Source organism: Lissotriton vulgaris, chromosome 5 (genome assembly GCF_964263255.1).
Source record: "Lissotriton vulgaris chromosome 5, aLisVul1.2, whole genome shotgun sequence".
Taxonomy (NCBI): Eukaryota; Metazoa; Chordata; class Amphibia; order Caudata; family Salamandridae; genus Lissotriton; species Lissotriton vulgaris.
The window spans coordinates 1,469,816,146-1,469,836,023 of NC_141693.1; the positions used below are offsets into that span (position 1 = coordinate 1,469,816,146).

Below are 19,878 nucleotides of genomic sequence, written 5' to 3' on the forward strand. Positions count from 1 at the left end.
TGGAATCGTCCCGTAACTCAGACTCGTCTCCGACTCCGTCCGGCTCCACCTTCCTGCTTTCTCTCCGCTCTCCTTGTCCTCCGACCTCCGATCTTGATCTTCCTCCGACCTCCACTCTTGATCTTCCTCCGACCTCCGCTCTTGATCTTCCTCCGACCTCCGCTCTTGATCTTCCTCCGACCTCCGCTCTTGATCTTCCTCCGACCTCCGCTCTTGATCTTCCTCCGACCTCCGCTCTTGATCTTCCTCCGACCTCCGCTCTTGATCTTCCTCCGACCTCCGCTCTCGATCTTCCTCCTCCTCCGTCCACTCGACTCCGCTCTCTCTCCACTCGCTCCACCAACCTCCAACTCCACCTCCGGGTGTCTCGCACCCCTGGCTGGACTCCGGAATGGGTTTTACTTCGTCGGGACGGGCGTGGCGCCAATCCGTCTCCGCCCCCTTAAAGGTGTAGTCCTGTAGGCTCACGGCTGCAGGGTGTCTCCGGACGATGTCAGGGGTATTCCAGGCCTCGGTGTTCTGTGAAGAGAAAGTAGACACATTACTAGGCAGACCAGGGGGGCCCTCGTCGGGGTCCCCCGCGTCACAGTGGTGCATGTCTGCGTTGACGGGGCTCGAAAAATCCACTCATTTGCAAGTCACATTCAATAAGGACGAGCTAATTTTAGGTCCTACTGGCCTTTCTGGCGAGTAGGAAGACAAACTGACACCTGACCTCTGCCTCTGAAAGCTGAGCAAATGTGACAAAATAGCAGGATTTAAAGGCATCTTTATTGCTCACAAAGTGCATGAGCAATAAAGTTTTTTAAATCTTGTTAACTTGTCACATTTGCTCAGCTTTCAGAGTCCGAGGTAAAGCGCATTTCAGTTAGGTCGAGTAGATGTTTCACGTTACTAGACCTGCAGGTCTGGTACAATTATGATTTTTCGAGCCCTGTAGTACCATTGTACGCTCAGTTTTATTTCTAAGACTGTTTACGATCCAGGTCGTGATTCTCAAAGCAAATCTGTGTCACTGAAGGAGCGGAGGGTTCGCTCCACTAGCTAAAGGAGTCATATGGATCGTCATGGTGGAAGTTTGATTGGTGTTTGGCTATGCCGGTGGCAATTGAAGGAGTCACTCCCCACCCCCCTCATGCTAGACGGTCCTGTTCCCCTGTGCGCGCCATGCAAAACCTCCTACACAACAGTAAAACTGTGCCAGCTTGAATGTGGCTATCCAACCCCTGGGCATACAACTGCCCCCCTGCCTGCTACCCTGTACTGTGGGCACAAAACCTCCCACCACCCTAATTTGCAGAGTGCCTGTCGCCCCATAACAAAACCACCAAAAATTGGCTAGGCTTGAGCTACTTGCAAGCCCGCTAGACACTCCCTCCAGCCCCCCTGCCCCTTCCAATGCACTGGATTGGTGCACCTACAACATAAGCCAAAGCAATCTATAAAGAAGTCCTATTTTAGAAATGGAAATCTTAAGCTGTGTCTCCAGTCCCAGTCCATGCCTCTGCCTCGTCGGGGTGATATCTTCACCCCTGTCCCACGTGTCTGCTTGGGTCGCCCAATGTTTCGACCATGTCCGATGGTGCTCCAGGTGGTATCCTCATTTCCTTCGGGCTGTTGGGGTATCTGTACTACTAGAAAGTCCTTCTCCATTATCTGCGGTTATGTCTATCTCAGCTGTTGCCGACCTATCTCTGCCTTTATTTGTGTGTTGCGATCGTCCTGCTGTCCTCCATCCATTAAATCCCCTACCTCCTCCAGGAATGGAGAACTACCACACCTTGCCATCCGCTGCAATCTGGAGTGTTGCACGTGAGAGTATAAAGAATTTGACGTTGACTTCTTTGGCCCGAAGGGCCTTCACCTCGAAAAACGGTTGTAGTTTCTGTTGCACCTTCTGTTGGGTGAAGTCTGGGAAGAAAGGGATAACAGCATTTTCATACTTTAGCGCGAAGGGCTCCGAGCAGACTGCAGAATCACATCTCTGTTAAGATGAATATTCTTACTATTATGGGGCACGTTGAATCGCGCAGCTGGGTGTCAAGGAGCCTATGGGCCCGTTCCATGGGAAGTACTTAGACCGGCCCCAGGACTGGAGCGTGTTAATTATGAGATCTTCCACTAATAGGTCCATGGCCGGTCTCTGCGGATTCTGGTACCCCAATGATTCGAACGTTATTGCGTCTGGAGCGGCCCTCCTTGGTCTTCCAACTTGGCCTCCAGCTCCTTGGTTGTGACGGGCAGTTACAGAAACTGTTCTGGATAACCTGTGTCTGATGCTAGTCCAGCTGTGACCACCCCCCACCTGGGATCACATGTTCCGCAGATAAGCCCTCCGCTCAGCAGGGAGACCTTCACCATTACCGAGTCTATGCTCCTGGCCAGGTCAGACTTAACACCCTGCATAGCTCCCAGTACATCTGGCAGCGTGGGAGGACGAGATCCCGGAGTCAAGCCCCACCTCCATCATCCCGTATCCTGGGGCCAGCTCCTTTAGGCAGGGCGGGCTTGCCCAGTTTTGTTTGAGCACAAGGCAGTACTATTAATCAGTAGAGTTACATGATACTAAACCTCGAGGTAGCTGCATTAACATGCTTGTGGTGGTCAATTGATCTGACCCTATTTATTTTAGGGCATAGGTGCTACTTTACACTGACCTTTGTGAAAAAATTATCTTCTCGCATTAAGTGTTTCTCCTCACTACCCCCTGGTGGTGGATTGACTGCACTGCAGTGCTTGATCCACTATGTCCATCATCCCGGGAGCACTGAGCCTCTCTGGCATGCTGACATTTCTTTTTGTTGGAACAGATTTCTCGGATGGCTTGGCGCACTCTCTCCATTACAGCTGCCAGTAATCCAAATTGTGGTTATAAGCCTTATTATTCTAACCTCAAAAATAATGGAGGCTCTGTGGGCACAGTAGTCTCTGGTACTCACTCCTCCAGTTACTAGGAAATGGTCTCGGCTCACGGGGTGAACATGCACTGCGAGGCCAGTTTGCCGTTGTTAGAGAGGCTACCCCCTCTCATCTCGCAATTCCACTGGCCCCTCTCATTCCTCCCTTATACTGCCTTGTCACACATGCTACCTTCATTTACCTCCTCATGCTGTGGACTTGTCCACCTCTTTCCTCCCCCCCACCCCCTCGGGTGCCCCTCCTACTCTTTCCTCCCTCTCGTGTACTCTCACACTTCTCTCGCGCTCTCACCCATTCTTCCTGCCTCTTTCATATTAGTTCACTTCAGGTCTTCACGCACTGTTTCTTTCGTGAGCCTATCGAAGATTTCCGTCCCTCAACCCCACGCTCTCCTCTTCTTGAGGTGTCTTTTGCATACCCAGGCACCCTCTTTATGCGTCTATGGCCTGCTCTCACTTATCTTTCTCACACTTTCTGCTCCTCTGTCTGGAGTTTATTCACCACTTTGTGCACACACTACCTCTCCCTCTCTATCTTCCTTTCTGTCTATTCTGTGCAGCTCACTAATATCTATTCATCATGCCACATAATTCCACTACACAAATACACTACACAGTTCCACCCCACACAATTCTGCTACCAACGATGCAAATTCAACCCACATAGTTCAACTCCAAACCACATACATCCACTCCAAACCAAAACGCATGGGTAAAAGACATTGCCATTTACAATGTCAATATCTCTAACTCTCACAAATGCAAGACTGATTGCATTGCAGATGCTTGTTCTAGATTTATCTTGGTGACAAATAGTCAACTTGCAAATAAGTTCATAATTGCTCCAGTAAATGGAATTCATAAAAGAAATGAAAGCTACACCAGTAGAAAAGATGCACAGGTTGCTATCCGAGACATCAATACTAACATTTATGGGGCGGATGTTAGTTTTCTTCTGAAATTCACTGACAAACTTTATGTAGAATTCAGATTCAGTTTGTTTTAATTACTTAATATAGTTTAAAAAAAATTATACTGAACATCACTCATTGTATTTCAAAGAAAACAATGTTTTCAGGACACCTAAAGAGAATGCTATGAAATGATAAAGATGCTCTAAGTTTGGTGGAAACTTGGAAGCTAACCCAGCCGCACCAAGAGGAAAACTGCATCCGGCTTAACAGATAACAGCGGGTCATTCAGAGAACTATTGCAACCCTCTCAGGGTTAAAAAAAACAAACAAAAAAAAACATTTCGCTTATCTGGCGAGGGGGCTTTGCCTTCACGGATGCGGATTCAGCTCTCTCCGGCCGCGCTGTCCCTGGCAACTCGAGCGCTGAGGGAGCTGAGAGCATCGGCGGTGTCTGTCCGACACGTAACGAGGCTGGATTCAAGGCAGCAGAATACGGCACAAACTTCCCAAACCATCGGACGTCTCTGTAAACATGCCTCCAAAGGGGAATACTGTGAAAGCTGCGGAGGGGCCCGGAGTAGCGAAACCTGTCTCCGTGACCGTCGCACTGGGGCGAAGCAGTCCCTGGAATCCAGCGCCGACTGTGATCTGGATCGACAAGCATGGCTGCTCAAGGCTGGTAGCCAGGGGGAGAGAACAGCACAGAGCGGAGTCAACGAGCAGAGGTCGGAGAAAGGTGCACGTAGCAGAATTCCAATCGTTCCTGGGATGTTTGGAGGTAAGGGAAACAACACCCTCCAAGCGCAGGAACCCAGACTGCCCACTAGCAAGGGCAAAAGCGCCAGCAACGCTATGAGCACTAACATAAATGCCAAAACTCCCAAGGACACGGGGGGAAAAAGAAGACCAGGGGGATAAAAGGGATAATGATACTCAGTGTGCTTTACTTTTCCCCTGAGGCGGAAAGCCGAGGGTTAGGCTGATTATTTTAAAAACGGTTTCAATGGTGTTGTAGTTGCGTCTTCTCTTATCTTGGAAGATTAACTTTCCCCTTTTTAATTACACTTACTCCTGCCCGTGCAGCTCCTAGAACCCTGGTCCACGCGCAGCGATTGGCAGCTGACTCGATCGGACACAGGGACAGCCGCCATCTTGGGTTGGAACATGGGTAGCGCTCCAGTCTTGCGACGCCTCCCGCCCTCCCAGGTACAAAACAGGCCCGCTCTCTCGCGCGCACATGCTCAGTGTGCTTTACTTTTCCCCTGAGGCGGAAAGCCGGGGGTTAGGCTGATTATTTTAAAAACTGTTTCTATGGTGTTGTAGTTGCGTCGTCTCTTTTCTGGGAAGATTAACTTTCCCCATTTTAATTACACTTACTCCTGCCCGTGCAGCTCCTAGAACCCTGGTCCACGCACAGCGATTGGCAGCTGACACGATCGGACACAGGGACGGCCGCCATCTTGGGTTGGAACAAGGGTAGCGCTCCAGTCTTGCGACGCCTCCCACCCTTCTCCACTAGTATATGAATAACAACAGGTCCCGTTCGCGCAGCGGGCGGCCGCGACAATGGCGTGCCAAAGGAAAGCCAGTCTGTGCCCGTCCGCGCCAGGCGCTGTTCAATTACTATCTCCCCGTCCTTACCAGGTAAGCGAGCTTATGAATCTCACTATGCCCATAGGCTGTCCTTGTAGGATTGACATGGCTAAAATTAGAAGACCATACTCGTGCAGATCCTGTCAGTGGTCCTCACCCTGGGCTCCAGTTAAGACACATTCCCCCCCAAATAATACTACTGCGACTACGTCACATTTCAAAGGGGGGCTAATAAATTCTCGCTCCATGGGCTGCCACAGTCAAGATATAAATGATCTTACTGTAGACTCAAATTTAGACTGTCTCTTCATAACCGAGACATGGCTGACAGAGTCCAGCAACCCGGACGTTGCAGCTGCCCTTCCACCTGGCTACACTATCTTCCGACAGGATAGAATGAAAGGAAAAGGAGGAGTAGCGGTGGTGCTCAAAAGCCATATAAAATGTCACACCTTTACTTTAGCTCCCCTAAAAGGGGTTGAAGGTTTGGGCTTTTCTATCAAGCTAAATGATTCATCTTCCTTTTCAGGCGGCTTGATTTATCGCCCTCCAGGTAGTGCCTTGGCGTTTTTAGACTCACTAAGTGACTCCTTAGGACAATTCTTAGTTGGCTATCCACATTTTACATTTTTGGGTGACTTTAATTTACAATTGGAATCTACATCTGACACACAGGCACTGAATTTTCTCCAAACCTTGGAGATTTTCGACCTTCAACAAACAGTCACACAGCTCACCCATAAAGCCGGCCACACCTTGGACGGAATATGCACACATTTTCCCCTCTTAGAGACTCAGCCCCCTGTCCCGCAGATTTGGTCAGACCACTTTTTGGTCCCCTTTCACATTAAGCTCTCACAGCCCCAACCTCTAGTCAAACTGACTCATAATTTAGGGAACCATGTTAACTGGACGCGAGTAGAGGCTAACTTGAAGCTTAACCCTATTGTTGCCGCACTTATCCCCACCATGCCTGGTGATGCTGCCCAGGGCTGCAAATGCTTTCATACGTGGATGCGACAGGAGATTAAGGGCAGAGTTCCACAGAATCGCCCTCAAGGAAAAGGGAAAAAAGGGAAGATAAAATGCCCCTTGGTTTACACCTGAGCTAAGCAAAACTTCGTCTATTGTGCAAAAAAAAAAGAACGTAGCTGGCGAAAAACGAATGACCTGACAGAAAGAAGCCTGTATACCTGGCAGAGGAAAATTGACCTCACGGCGATTAAAATAGCTAAGAAGAACTTTTAGATCAATGCTATTAATACAGCCAAACAAAAGCAAAAAAAGTTATTCTCCATTGTCAAGTAATTTACCCATCCCAGAGCCCTACAACCAGAAATTCCACCTTCCTTAGAATTCTGCAATCAGATTGCGCATTTCTTTGAAGAAAAAATCTCACTAATACAAAAGGACTTCCAAGCTCCTTGTCAAGTCTTGTTCGCTACTCCATCGGACTGTGGAGAGAACCTGAAGGGCTGTCTTAGAACTTTCACGGTCACGCTCCTCCAGACCCGGGAGGCAATCATGTCATGTAAATCTGGTGCCCCCTCGGATTCATGTCCCCCTAGAATCCTCCACCAATTAATTGAGGTGGTCAACCCCATCATAAATGAGATTGTTAATGCTTCCCTGAGCGCAGGCATTGTGCCTAGCGAATGGAAGCATGCTATCGTGAGACCTCTCGAAAAAAGCAAATAAATCCCCTACAGACCTTGGTAACTTGCGCCCGATTTCACTCCTCCCCGTTCTGGGTAAGATCACTGAACAAATGGTCCATAAAGAATTAAAAAATGAGGTAGACCCACATCATATCCTTCATCCTCAACAATCGGGTTTCCGTTCACACCACTCTACGGAATCTGCCCTGATTGAACTCACTGATTCAATAAAGCTTTTACAAGATCAGGGGAAGAATGTCGTCCTGATCTTATTAGATCTTACGGCGGCGTTCGATACCATCTCCCACTCCCTATTGATTGATCTACTTAGAGATCTAGGAATCACAGATGTTGCATTGGATTGGATAATCTCCTTCCTGGCAGACAGGTCTCAGACCATCTCTCTGGGCACTTTTCTTTCCAAAGAGAAGGTACATTCTGGAGTCCCTCAGGGCTCAATATTGAGCCATTTATTGTTCAATATATACATGGTCCCTCTCATCTCCTTAATGGAGTCATACGGCATATTAGTAACATTATATGCCGATGACACTCAGCTTATTGTTCCCTTGGAGAACAATTCTACAGATGCTGAGTTGAATTTGAAGAAATGTTTAAGAGCTGTTTTCTGCTGGATTGATCAAAACCATCTTAAATGCAACACCAGTAAGACTGAAATTCTTCCCATGGGTAAAAACCCCAATTCTGTCCCAGCAAATGGTGGCCTGAGTACATCCCTGCGTCACCGCAAGTAGTTGCATCAGCGAGGAATCTTGGCGTCCTATTTGACGCCGAATTATCCTTCGACCAACATGTCAGGAATGTTGCAGGAAGCTGCTTTAATATCATTAAGTCACTGAAAAAGTTATTAGACTTCCTCCCCATAGACTCAAGAAAGGCAGTGGCAGTGGCCTTAATCCTTGCACGTCTTGATTATTGCAACGGTCTGATGGCAGGCGTTAAAAAGAAAAACACTCTCAGAAAACTCCAAAGCGTGCAACACGTAGCAGCTAGATTTGTTCTCAAGGTACCTAGGAGATCTGCCTCGCCGCCCTCAAAACCCTTCATTGGTTACCACTCCCCTAAAGAATACTGTTTAAAATCTTAATTATAGCATTCCGTGCATTCAATGACACTGGCCCGATTTTTATCTCATCAAACGGTTTCCACACTACAATCCCGTAAGGACCTTAAGATCCTCGGGTCAGAACCTGATCAAGCCGTTAAAATTCAAACTTAAGACTAAAGGAGGCAAGTCTTTGTCTTTTTTTATCTGGTAAAGCGTGGAATTCTATTCCCAACCATCTCAGATCCCTAACCCAGGAAAACCAATTTAGTAAACATCTCAAAACGTGGATTTATTCTCTTTCTGACGATTACGTAATGTCCTTCATATAGTCTCCTCTCTGTTTCCGATCTTTGCACTCTGTTTACTTAGCGCCAGGATGCTCCTTTCGGAGCGATTGTTTGCGATTTAGAAATACAAATATCGAGGCAAAAAATACTATTGGTATGAGCAACTCTGTCAAGACAGCTAGCACAGGGGTTGAGGAAATCAATGGACTTGCTAACGAATTAGCTAACATCTTTACCAATGCCCCCCCTAATACACCCCCAAGTCTAATGGTGACCTGAAACTGTTACTTGCTGAGGAATCTCTTGCGGAGCATGAGGGGCAATCAAGAGATCAGTCGGAGGCTGAGGGCGACAAGCAACCACGTGTTCCATCCGATATACTCCTCCAGGATCAACCCGAACTTAAAGGTACTCCGACCCCAGAAACTGACAGATTCTTCTCAATGACGGATGAATCTGACATCTCAGAAGAGAGCTGGAAAAGCAGCTTGGGGGAGTCCTCTTCAGACAGTGGAAGCCCTACCCAAAAACCCGACACGCAGAGGCGTGTTCCTTTCCGCACCAAAAGGAAAGGTTTAAAAAATCTGGGGGAAGATCAGGGATTTACCTCTGAAGGCAGCCAGTCGAATCGGCTGAAATGGGATTATTCGGGCTCACACCTAACAGAGGCCCAGGGGTCTGAAATGCTACAGGCGCAGGATAGCACCATCGAGGCAAACTGAACAAAAGGCGCTCAAGGTGGTCATCCATCTATGGCTATGATCTACACTACCTTAAAACAAATCCAGTCTGAAGCCCGCCAAGAACCCGAGCACACGCGGCTACCAGAAAACTCCAGGGCGCTGTTAGAAAGGTTAACAAGACTTGCTCAGAGATCAGTGAACGGAGTCCTGCACTGGAGGAACGCATAGTGCACCTGGAAGCAAGCGTGGATAACTCGGACAAACAAACAGCCTCTAACGAAAACCGAATGAACGACGTCCTCTGGAAGTTGGAGGATTTTGTGAACAGACCGAGAAGGAATTATCTACGGCTTTTAGGAATTGCAGAAAAAGAGGAAGGCGATGATCTCCGGGGTTTTGTATTAAAGCTGTTTCGAGGGGCCTTTCCCGAGCTAGCCCAGTGGAACTGGGAGGCCGATATACAAAGGGTCCACAGGTTCCCCCTAATGCTCAAGAAGAGACCAGGCCAAGAAGAAAAGCCAAGAGTCATTTTGATCTTCTTTGGGAACTTTTTACTGCGACAAGCCATCTTTGAGAAAGCAAGGCCGGATGCGAGGATCTGCATCAGGACATTCCTTTTTTGTACGCCCGGACTTTTGTCATCCAACTGTAGAGAGAAGATTGAGACTCCGCTCTCTTATCACTCCTATTCAACAGCAGGGATGTGAGGTTTTTCTTTTGAACCCTGCTAGGTTGAAAGTTAATCGCAAGGGGTCGATCAGAATGTTTACATCAGAAATTCAAGCACAGGAGTATCTGAGTGAACTCACGAATAGGGATGTAAGGAAATATGGGTTAAGTTGGTGAGAAACGGGTGCACACAGGTTGGGCAGGCTTTTTTTTCTTTCTTTGGTATAATTCTGGTTAATTCTCTTTTTCAGATTTATAAGAGTGGTCGTGAGAGGGAGCAGCTAGGGGTGCAACAACATGCAGGAGGCATCCCAAAGGTCTACGGACCTATTTTGCCACTTTGAAGGGAGGGGGTGGGCAGGGCAGGGAGCGGGGTGGGATTCCGGGAAAGGGGAAAGTAGGTTACTCACGGGGCTTGGGATTGCACAATTTTGCTATTATACAGGGTGGTTTGTTTTGGACAGTATCACTAAGGTATAAATGAAGAAAATTAGAATAGCCTCTATTAATATATGTGGTTTAAATGATCCTCAAAAAAGAGTGAGTGTGGCTGTGCAATTCTTCAGCGCCGATATCTTATGTATCCAGGAAACACACATTGAGGGCAGCAGAAAAAGTCTACTCGAGCTGTCTGGGTATTATGTTGTAGCCAACACATCGCAAGAGACTCTCACGAAAGGGGTGGTTATTTTGGCTAGGATTGGGACAAAAAGCTGTCTTACTTTTACACAATGCAAGGCGGATAGTCTGGGCAGATGGGTCAAAGTACAGGGGTATATGGGGAATAAAGGTTCACCCTGTGCTCGGTTTATGGCTAAGTGCTAGATGATCCAGCACTATTTGATTGGCGCAACTCCGAATTAGTAGGTTGGACTTTGCCCATAATCTTTTGCGGAGACCTAAATATGCACTTGAATTGTCAGGTAGCCTCCAGGAAATCAGTTTATCAGGGTAGGAAGCCCAAAGTGTTTAAGTCTTTGTCACAACTGCAAGCAATGCATGGTCTAGAGGACTTGTGGGCATTGCTTAGGGGGTCCGAATTAGGGTATATATATTTCTCAGCACCGCATAGGGTACATGCTAGGTTGGACTATTTTTTGGTATCACAAGAGATCGCCACAAAGAGTAACATTGAACTATTCCCAAAGGTTATGTCCGACCACGACCCCCTGGGGATCGAACTAGAGATTGAGTTCCCTTTCAGGCAGACCCGGTGGACTTTTAACAGACCCAGAATATACCCGGCAGATTAGGGAGTGGATCCCTAGGTTTATGGAGGATAATGTGGGAAGTACTAACCCAAGTAATGTGTGGGACACCATGAAAGCAGGACTAAGAGGTGAATCTAACCGGTTTGGGTGGGAGTCTCAAAGAGGAGAAAAGCCTGCTGCAAACACAATATAGAGATCTAGGCGCGGCAGAGGACCAACTTATACAGGCATTGTCTGCTGGCCTGGCGGCCAAGGCAATGCAGGTAAAAGTTACAATCGCCAGAGCTTCAATTACACAAACCTCAGCCAAGAAAGCAGCTGGCAAATATATGGCGTGGAAAACCCGGGTCTATGAAAGCAGTTAGAGAATAGGTCACATGCTAGCAACACGTAGAAGGGAAAAAATAGCCCACGCAGGAATTAAGGAGATCAGAGACCCGGGGGTGGGTCTGGTTTCAGACTAAAAGGATATCATCTCAGCGTTCCAGGAATTCTATCAAAAGCTGTACACCGAGGATGCCCAGGGAGGTCCACAGGAAATTCAGGAACATCTCTCAGGGATAGCCGTGGACCAGCTCTCGGGGGCAGAACGAGAGATTAGACGAACCAATTACACGGGAAGAGCTCTCAACAGCTATAGATATGTCCCCCTCAGGTAAAGCTACCGGTCCAGACTTAATTCCAGGGGAGTTTTATTAAAAATTTAAAGATCAGATCATGGGTTTGATGCTGGAAGTTTTCCAAAGGGCTCAAAGGGACCTGGCTACCACAGTCTCTTGGAGAGGGGCAAACATTATAGTATTCCCAAAAAAGGGTACACCCCTAGTCGAACTGGGATCCTATAGGCCAATAACACTCTTGAACAGTGACCTTAAGATCTACTCAAAAACGTTGGCTAATAGGCTGTCATCAATCATAGGTAAACTAGTTTCTCCATTCCAGCATGGATTTGTACCTGGGAGGGGCACGGTAGGTCCTATAAGAAGAATTATCACTCTGCTTGACTTGGCAAAGGTGTCTGGAGACAGTGTCGCAGCCATTTTTCTTGATACAGAGAAGGCTTTTGACAGGGTCTCCTGGCTCTTTTTGTGGGCCACTATGGTAAGGCAGGGTCTGGGTAGTCATCAATGCAATAGGCTCCATGTACCAAAACCCCGAAGCTAGGATTACGATATGGGTGGGGAGTCGGATATAATCAAAATCACTCGTGGCTCTACGCAGGTGTGCCCGTGCTCCCCCCTATTGTTCGCGCTATACGCGCTATACATCGACCCATTCACCAGGATAATCATAGTGAATTATAATATCAGGGCATTTCCAATGCCAGGGGGGGGGGGGGTCAAAAATCTTAGCATATGCCGACAATCTAGCCGTAACCGCACTAACCCCGCGATTTCAATAAAGGAAGTGGAACTCGAGGCCCAAAAGTTCGGAGCAGTCTCTGGCTATTTTTTAAACCGGGGTAAAACCATGATTGTTAAAAATTCTTGGGCAGCCTTGGTGGGTAGTAGTTACTGACACGGCTAGATACTTGGGGTGGACATCTCCGCAAATGTAGACGAAATCATGCAATGTAACCTGGAGCCCTTGCTTTGTAAGACTAAAGTGGACTTCAATAGAATGAACAGTTTAAATCTGACATTATTGGGAAGATGTAACGTGATGAAGATGCTGTTTCTGCCTAGAATCCTATACTTCTTTAGGTCAATCCCGCTGGAGGTTAACAAACTTTGGCTCTCCGCCTTTAATCAAGCTATTTCTAAATTTCTCTGGGCTGGGAAACACCAGCGGAGAGCGCTGAAATATATGACATTACTTAAGACGCGAGGCGGGTGGTCTGTCCCAGATATCCAGATATTTTATTGGGCTGTGAATTTATGCCAGATGACTGACCTGCTAGGGAAAGGCTCCTTAGATGTGCCAGTCAGCTCTTATCCATCTATTTACAGGTTGCTGCTCGGAAGTGAGGCAAAAGGCTGCTTGATGCGGCACATCGACTTTGCCTATTTTAAGAGTCAAGTTCAAGGTCTTGCTGGGCGCCTTTAAAATCTGGACGGCGATTAGGAAAAAACTTAAGATGAATAGGATTTATAGGTATACACCCTTACAAAATAATTCACTCCTACCTGAAATTTTTAATGATGGCTATATGGAACTTTGGAGGGAGAAAGGAATCGGATCCATTGGGGACTTAATGAGGGATAATACAATTTTATCATTTGACGCCGTAAAAGGAAAGGGTAACAATCAGTTTTTTAAGTTTCTACAGATTAGCGATTTTTTGTCAAAATTCAGAGCTTTAACATTCCCCTGATGGAGGCTGCATTGGGGACTCCAGGGGTATCTATATCCAACTACTACACACTGCTCAGCGAAACTATGGAGGACGACCTCACTAAACATAAGGATAGATGGCAGGACAAGGTCCAGGCGGATATAGGAGTGTGTGAGGATTCCTTGCTGCTACGCTAACAGCAGCTATTTCCGCCAATATACAGGTTCAATGTTTTAAAACATGGATGAATCTATATATTACACATTCTCGGATCTTTAAAAGGGGGGGCTCTACAGGTATCTACTGTCCTCGTTGTGGAGTGCTCACCGCCGACAGTGTCCATATGATATGTTTGCGACCTGCCCCTGTTTAACTGAATTGATTGACAAATCAAATCATGAACTATAATATTCTGCTGTCTCCGCAAGTTATCTTGCTGGGGGTAAGCAACCAGGCTCTGACGGCGCCTAGCAAGACCTTGCTCTTTATTATGATGGCGGTTTTCTGGCTCTCCATTGCAACTATTTGGCTAGACAAAGATCCCCCCTCAGTGCACTGCTGGCTGGGGAAACTTCTAGCTACTTACTGGTGGGAGAAAGAGATATACAAACGCAGAGGTTTGAGAGCAAGGAAAAGAGGCGGGGGGGGGGGGGATATCTGGCCCCCCAATCAGCACCTGGATTAATGAAGCTATGTTGTAAAACCTTTTTTGAGGAGAACGGTCATACTGGGGTGAAACAATTTGGACACGGCGGTTTTATCTCACCTTTTGCTTTTTCTTCTTTTTTTTTTCCTATTCTTTTTCATTCTTTGTCGCAATCTGACTTTATTTTTTTTATTTTTTTGGCTTTTGTACTCCATGGTCCGGGGGCAAGGGTGTGTGTGTGTGGGGGGGGGGGGTGAAAAACAGAAACTGAACTCAGACATTATGCTTTGCTTGCATGACATGTATCTTGTGTAATTTTTCTTTCTTATTCTCTTGTATATGTAGCTAGCATTTTAATATGATTGACTAAAGAAAAAAAATTATATATAAAAAAAAAGAAATGACTTTGGTTTCAAAATGAGTCTAGCTAGTTTTGCCTCAGCCTAGTTTCCCCATGTTTAGATATTTAATAATTTGTCTCTTTCCTAATGTTGTTTTAAGGCCGTTCTTCATTGCGTTCCTATATTTTAAGTTCATATACCTTCTCAACTTCCACACCCTTCACAGTGGTTTTTAATGCTTCTTAAGTTTTCCTAGTATGAGTAGGAATACGTCAAGCAGGTATCGGTAGGTATTTCTTTTCACCACTTCTGCTACCATCCTTCCATATCCACATTTTTCAACTGCGTATTAGTAGGACATAACTAAATTGTTGCGAACTAACTGCGTTGGTGAGCATAGTGTGAGTATGACCTTTTTAGGCAAAATAAGAGGAGAGAAATGTTTTGGTAGTGACCGTGTCCTTTGGAGCGAGGATTGTGTGCCCCTTCTCTTTTGTCACCAGTTAAGACAGAAAGGTAGTAGCTACCTCTTCCGCAATCTCTACTGCTCATTTGTGCTAACCAAACTAAAATCCTGCCCTAGCACCAAACCATGAAACCGGTTAGGATAGTGGAGTTTAATGTTGAATGAGTGGTTTCTGCCGCTGCAGTTTTTATTGCTTCTTGTTGAGGGGTCCCAGCCTGAGTAGAATTAAATCAAACGTGTCTATCTATGAGACAGACTGCGGAGTACTGTAGTTAAGTGTAAAGATTGTGATTTTGGCACCATTCCTCCTGCTCCCATCCTTCCAAACATTTTTACAACTGTGTGTTAATAGGCCATAACTGTAAATTGTTACAAGTTAACTGCAGTGTCAAGCTTAAAGCAAAAGAACTGGAGGAAAATATTTTGGTATTGAACGTGTGCCCCTTCACTTTTGTCACCAGTTAAGACCGGAATATAGTATCCAGACCTTCTGCAAAATCTTCCTTCTGCGTGTGCTAACCAGATTACTATTGTGCTCTGGCACAAACCAGCTGCACAATTTAGTCCTTGATTTTTAAACAAAACATTGTTTTTTAAATAAACTCTTACTGGCCCAATATTGACGCTGTCTGTTTAGAACAGGGGTCTCCAAACCGGTCCTGGAGGGCCGGATCCATGCCAGATTTTTTAAATAACTACATGTATTTCAATGAGGATATCTAAAAAATCTGGCATGGATCCGGCCCTTCCAGGGCCGGTTTGGAGACCCCTGGTTTAGAACTACAACACCTCTTGTCATTTTCTCCCCCAACTTTTAATACTGTGACAATATTACCCCCCTTCCTTGGTCAAGCAACCCCTACTCCATGCCCATCCTGCAGTAAGATACTATTTAATCTCATTGCAAATAAGTACTAATTATCCATCTGCAATTAGTATTACAGGGCATTTCTGCTGTCAGGGATGTAACGTTCCAAATGTGTCCCTCGAATAATGGAGTTTGATTCGATTTTGGTGTAGTTGAGCATCGATTGTACTTTAATTGTTTATTTTGGGGAGGCAGAGGTGTAATCCAGTAGGCTGAATTGCTTCCTATGTGTTGTAAGTAGCTAGTAACCAGCACTGTGGAATCTTAAATTATACTGACAATTTAATGAAAAACAAACTGCAAGCAACAATCCATACTTGAAGTTTTTGATTTGTAAGTTGGACAAGCCAAAAAAAACTCACTTGAAGAATCAACCTGTTGGTAGACCTTCTAGATCTCCTGAAAGGTCTCTTTTTCATTGCTCCTAATCCCCAATAGAGCAGGAACCAGGCCACTTAAACAGTAAGGCTTAGCTCCAAAATCAAACTGATATATACCACTAGTTTGCTTCACGTGCATCTTTGCTATGCTTTTTCCTTCTATACCCTTCTTTCATGGCTATAGGAGCATTCTTCAGACTACCCTAAATATGATTCCAAAAGGTCATTTAGATTGTTTTGCTGCGTTTATTAACCTACTCTTATCATTTGCTGTCTAATTCTTTTATTGTAGGCACTTTAGATCTTTTTACTTTAGCCTGGTAGAAGTTTGACTGGGTTTGATGTGCCTTCACCAATTTGCCTTGGCTGTAGTAGAATTGCAATAATTGACAATCTGGGTATGTTGCTACTAGTTTTTAGATTGGGGTCTAATTATTATAATTTTTTTTTAAATTCCTAGTTACTCCCAGTCCAGTGAAAAGCAAAGTGAAAGCGCGTCCAGCTCCTACTCCCAAGGCTACAAAGGAGAAGTCTCCTCCTCCGAAAGATGAAGAGGAGGATGAACCAGAGGATGAAGAGGAAGAAGAAGATGAAGAACCAGAAAGCCCACAACCAGAAAAGAAGAAATCTGTAAGCCCCTTAGAAAAAAAGAAATCTGTCGACCCTCCAGCAGAGAAATCTGGAGACGAAGAGGAAGGCTCTGATGAAGAGCCCCAATCCGCTGAGGATTAAGAAGCCACATTGGGCAATAGATGGGGTTTTTATATAAAAAAAAATAAGAAAAAAATATTGAAGGGGAAATGAATTGGCTTTGACTTGACGTTTGGGCTTTAAATGCTGTTTTTTTTTTTTTTTTTTTTTACATTTTAATAAAAGGACTACGCAAGTATTGGAATGATGCCATTGGTCATTTACTGATGGCTGTCATTGCTTTTCCCAATGGCCAATCAAAGCCTCTTCAATGTCTTGTTTAGGTTGCTTATTTGCTATCTAATTTTGTGCTGAAGATACTTGGGCAGACTATTGGGAGGCTATTATATTCCAGTGTATTTGAAGTGCAGGTTATGAGGCGTTTTATTGTTAATGAATTGCGGTTTGACTTGTACATTTCAAAACTTCATGATAAAGATTCTGTCTGCTTCCCTTGTACAAATGGATGATGACTCATGATATTTTGCCACATGAGTTCCTGCTTGCTGTTTTTGGCACTTGGCATAGAGTTTGATAGGGTGACCTTAATAAAGGTAACTCTGTATATGATAGTTGGAGAGATGCAGTATTGCTTCAGATCACCCGTGGCTAATCCAGCCTCCGTTGTTAAATTTAATGCCCACCACCCCTCCCTTTGAGCCGGTTCCTTTTTTATTTTTAACACTACTTCAGTTTCAAAGAAACCTACGCTTGAACCAGAACTACCAATGCTTCTGCCCTCCTCCAGGACATTAAAAAGAACTGAGATTGTAACGCATAGCACAGAATTCTTTTCTGCAGGCTGTTGGGTATGGGCGTTACTTTTTTCAGGTTAACATACGTTTGCTTTTCTTGTACGAAGAACCTATTTACTTCCGGCACCTGTGTACGTAAAACCGAATTGTTATTTAGGCAGTGTACATGGTAAAACGAGAATTTGTGAATAAGGTTGCATAGCTTTGATAATAGTTGGTCAGGCAACCTCATGGTTAGTTTGGACCATCTGTGTTTCAACTTTCTTTTTTTTGGGTTGTGTTCTTTGATCTGAGCTCAAAATTGTAACTGATCATATCTTGTTTTTGTTGTATTTATCTACTTCTTAATTTGTTAGGGATGGGGAGAAGGGCTGGAAATGTGCTTGTAGTTTTACAAGTGCCTATTGGCTAAATGTGAGTAGTTTTTTCGACTTCTTTTTGAAATGGGCCTTGATTGCCAGGCAACAATTTATGGAGTGTATTCCAACGGAATTTATTTTTGTAACCAGGTGTGTACATTGGGGGAGGGGAGATTTAGCATGAAGCAAGCACAACATTAATCATGGAGCGATTTATTAAGGATTTCTTTAATCTGTCACTGATCAAGTTATAGTAGCTGCAGATTATTCAAAGCCTTAATTGTTTGTTAGAAGCTACTCTGTATTCTGATTCAAACCTTTTAAAGCAGACCAAGCTAGTTTTAACCTTGCAATCAGATGTGCCTTGCAGTGCCAAGGGTGTTTGTGACATTGCTGTTTTTCTGTATGCAGTCACAAGGCAAAGAAAGGCCTGTTCGGAGGAAATAGGCATGTATTATAAATGTGTATTGGCAGATGTAGGATTTTCGGAGGTTATGAAAGAAATCACTTTCTAGCCTACTCGCCACCTCCTCCCTCTCAAAAAACGAACTGCCTCGTTGTTGGTGGCGTGGTTGAATATTTGTATTCTATTTAAGGCTTTTGAATAAAGGTATGCACATTCCTCTTCAAAACTGTTTGACGAGACAGAATCAGACTGGCAGTTTTTCAGTTTACCACTAACCTTTGGGTGGCATCCTGGATCGGTTCTCTAGATGCTCCAAAACTGATGAGCTGTTTTTTGTTGTGTTTTAAGTGACTTGCCTTTTTTGTGGTGATGTTGGTCTGCACACATGCAAGTCTGTGCTTCCTGGGTAGAGGTTTAGTTGACTTAGAGAACTGGTTATTTGCTCATTTGAATAATGGTTTAGTAAACAGTCAGCCCTCCAACTGTTATCTGAACTTAATACAGTTATTGCTTTATCTATTGAACAGAGGCATAATTATTGAAGGGATGCAATATTTATTTCTAGAAACTTCTTGATTTCTAGATTGATCCCTCAAATGTTACTCTTAGTGTTGAGATTGTGAGGTAGGCTTGAGGCTGGGCCTGTGACCTAGCTGCAACGATTACTAGCTTTGAGATTCCTTTCCCCGCTTCCTGTGAGGGTGTGTCTAGTCATTGGTCTGCTTTCTTCGGTTTAATTTTTTTAACATTATTTGTGCGGGTGGAAGTATTTGAAGTCTGGGGTGGGGCAGGATAACTTGGGATACCTTGACAGTGCTGAAATCTGACGCATGGTACTAGGAGATCAGTTTCAATGTGATGTTTTTATTTAAAAAAAAAAACTATATATACATTCAAAAATATCGTGGATGGGGATGAAGTAAACCAGAGCTATGTTGGCCAAGTTTGTAAAATTTTAGATGCAGTCCTTGCGTTTGCTTTGAAATTTGTGTGCTAGTCTTTGTGATAGTTTTAATTTTCCCATTCTGTGGTCTGTGTACCTACAAAGAAAATAAAATTGCTTTGCTTTTATTAAAGCGTTTTTAAGGCCATGTACCAGCCCCAGAGCTTCTGTTTTATGTATGTGTACTCTTTGCTTGTATTTTGTATTAAAAAGAAAAGAGAATTGTTTTGTGATGACTCCTAATTTTTTTTAATGGAAAAGCAGTGGCTAGAAGAGATCAGTAGTAAAGGACTACGTGGGACATGTCTTGTTGAACCATGTCCCACTATTTTCCCTTACAAAGAAAGTTTAAGTACTTTGTTGTTGCTGACGGCTGTCCTGTCCAACTTGTTTGTAGCAAATAGCTTTCACTGTATTGCCTTGGGTTTGGCGAAGATATGCCATGTTTATTGTTGTAGATCCTGTGGTAAGAAACTTTGGTCACATATAACAGCAGAAATGATATTAATAGGATCAATTATATATACTTCAGAGGAACCTACCAATGAACTAGAAGTTGGGAGTGCTTGTCTTGATGATGGATGCCATATAATAGCCATAAATCCTCATCGGCCACCCATGTAAAGTACCTGATGCTTCTTTACCATTACTGCTGCATTTGTTGGGGGGGCATGTATGTTTTGCCTAATTGTCAAATATTTTCTGTTCAAGTTTTCCATAAACATTTGAGTCTTCAATTTGGTAGGT

The 19,878-nt window shown here is 44.8% G+C and overlaps 1 protein-coding gene across 1 annotated transcript in view; it reads left to right on the forward strand.

Moving 5' to 3' along the window:
* The window catches only part of NUCKS1 (nuclear casein kinase and cyclin dependent kinase substrate 1), a 70,419-nt gene extending 51,071 nt beyond the window's left edge, over positions 1-19,348 (forward strand). Inside the window, exon 8 of the mRNA XM_086923431.1 lies at positions 16,439-19,348. Within this exon, the coding sequence (XP_086779557.1) occupies positions 16,439-16,710 (272 nt within the window). The 3' untranslated portion in view covers positions 16,711-19,348. The remainder of the gene's footprint in view (positions 1-16,438) is intronic.
* The last annotated feature ends 530 nt before the right edge of the window (positions 19,349-19,878 follow it).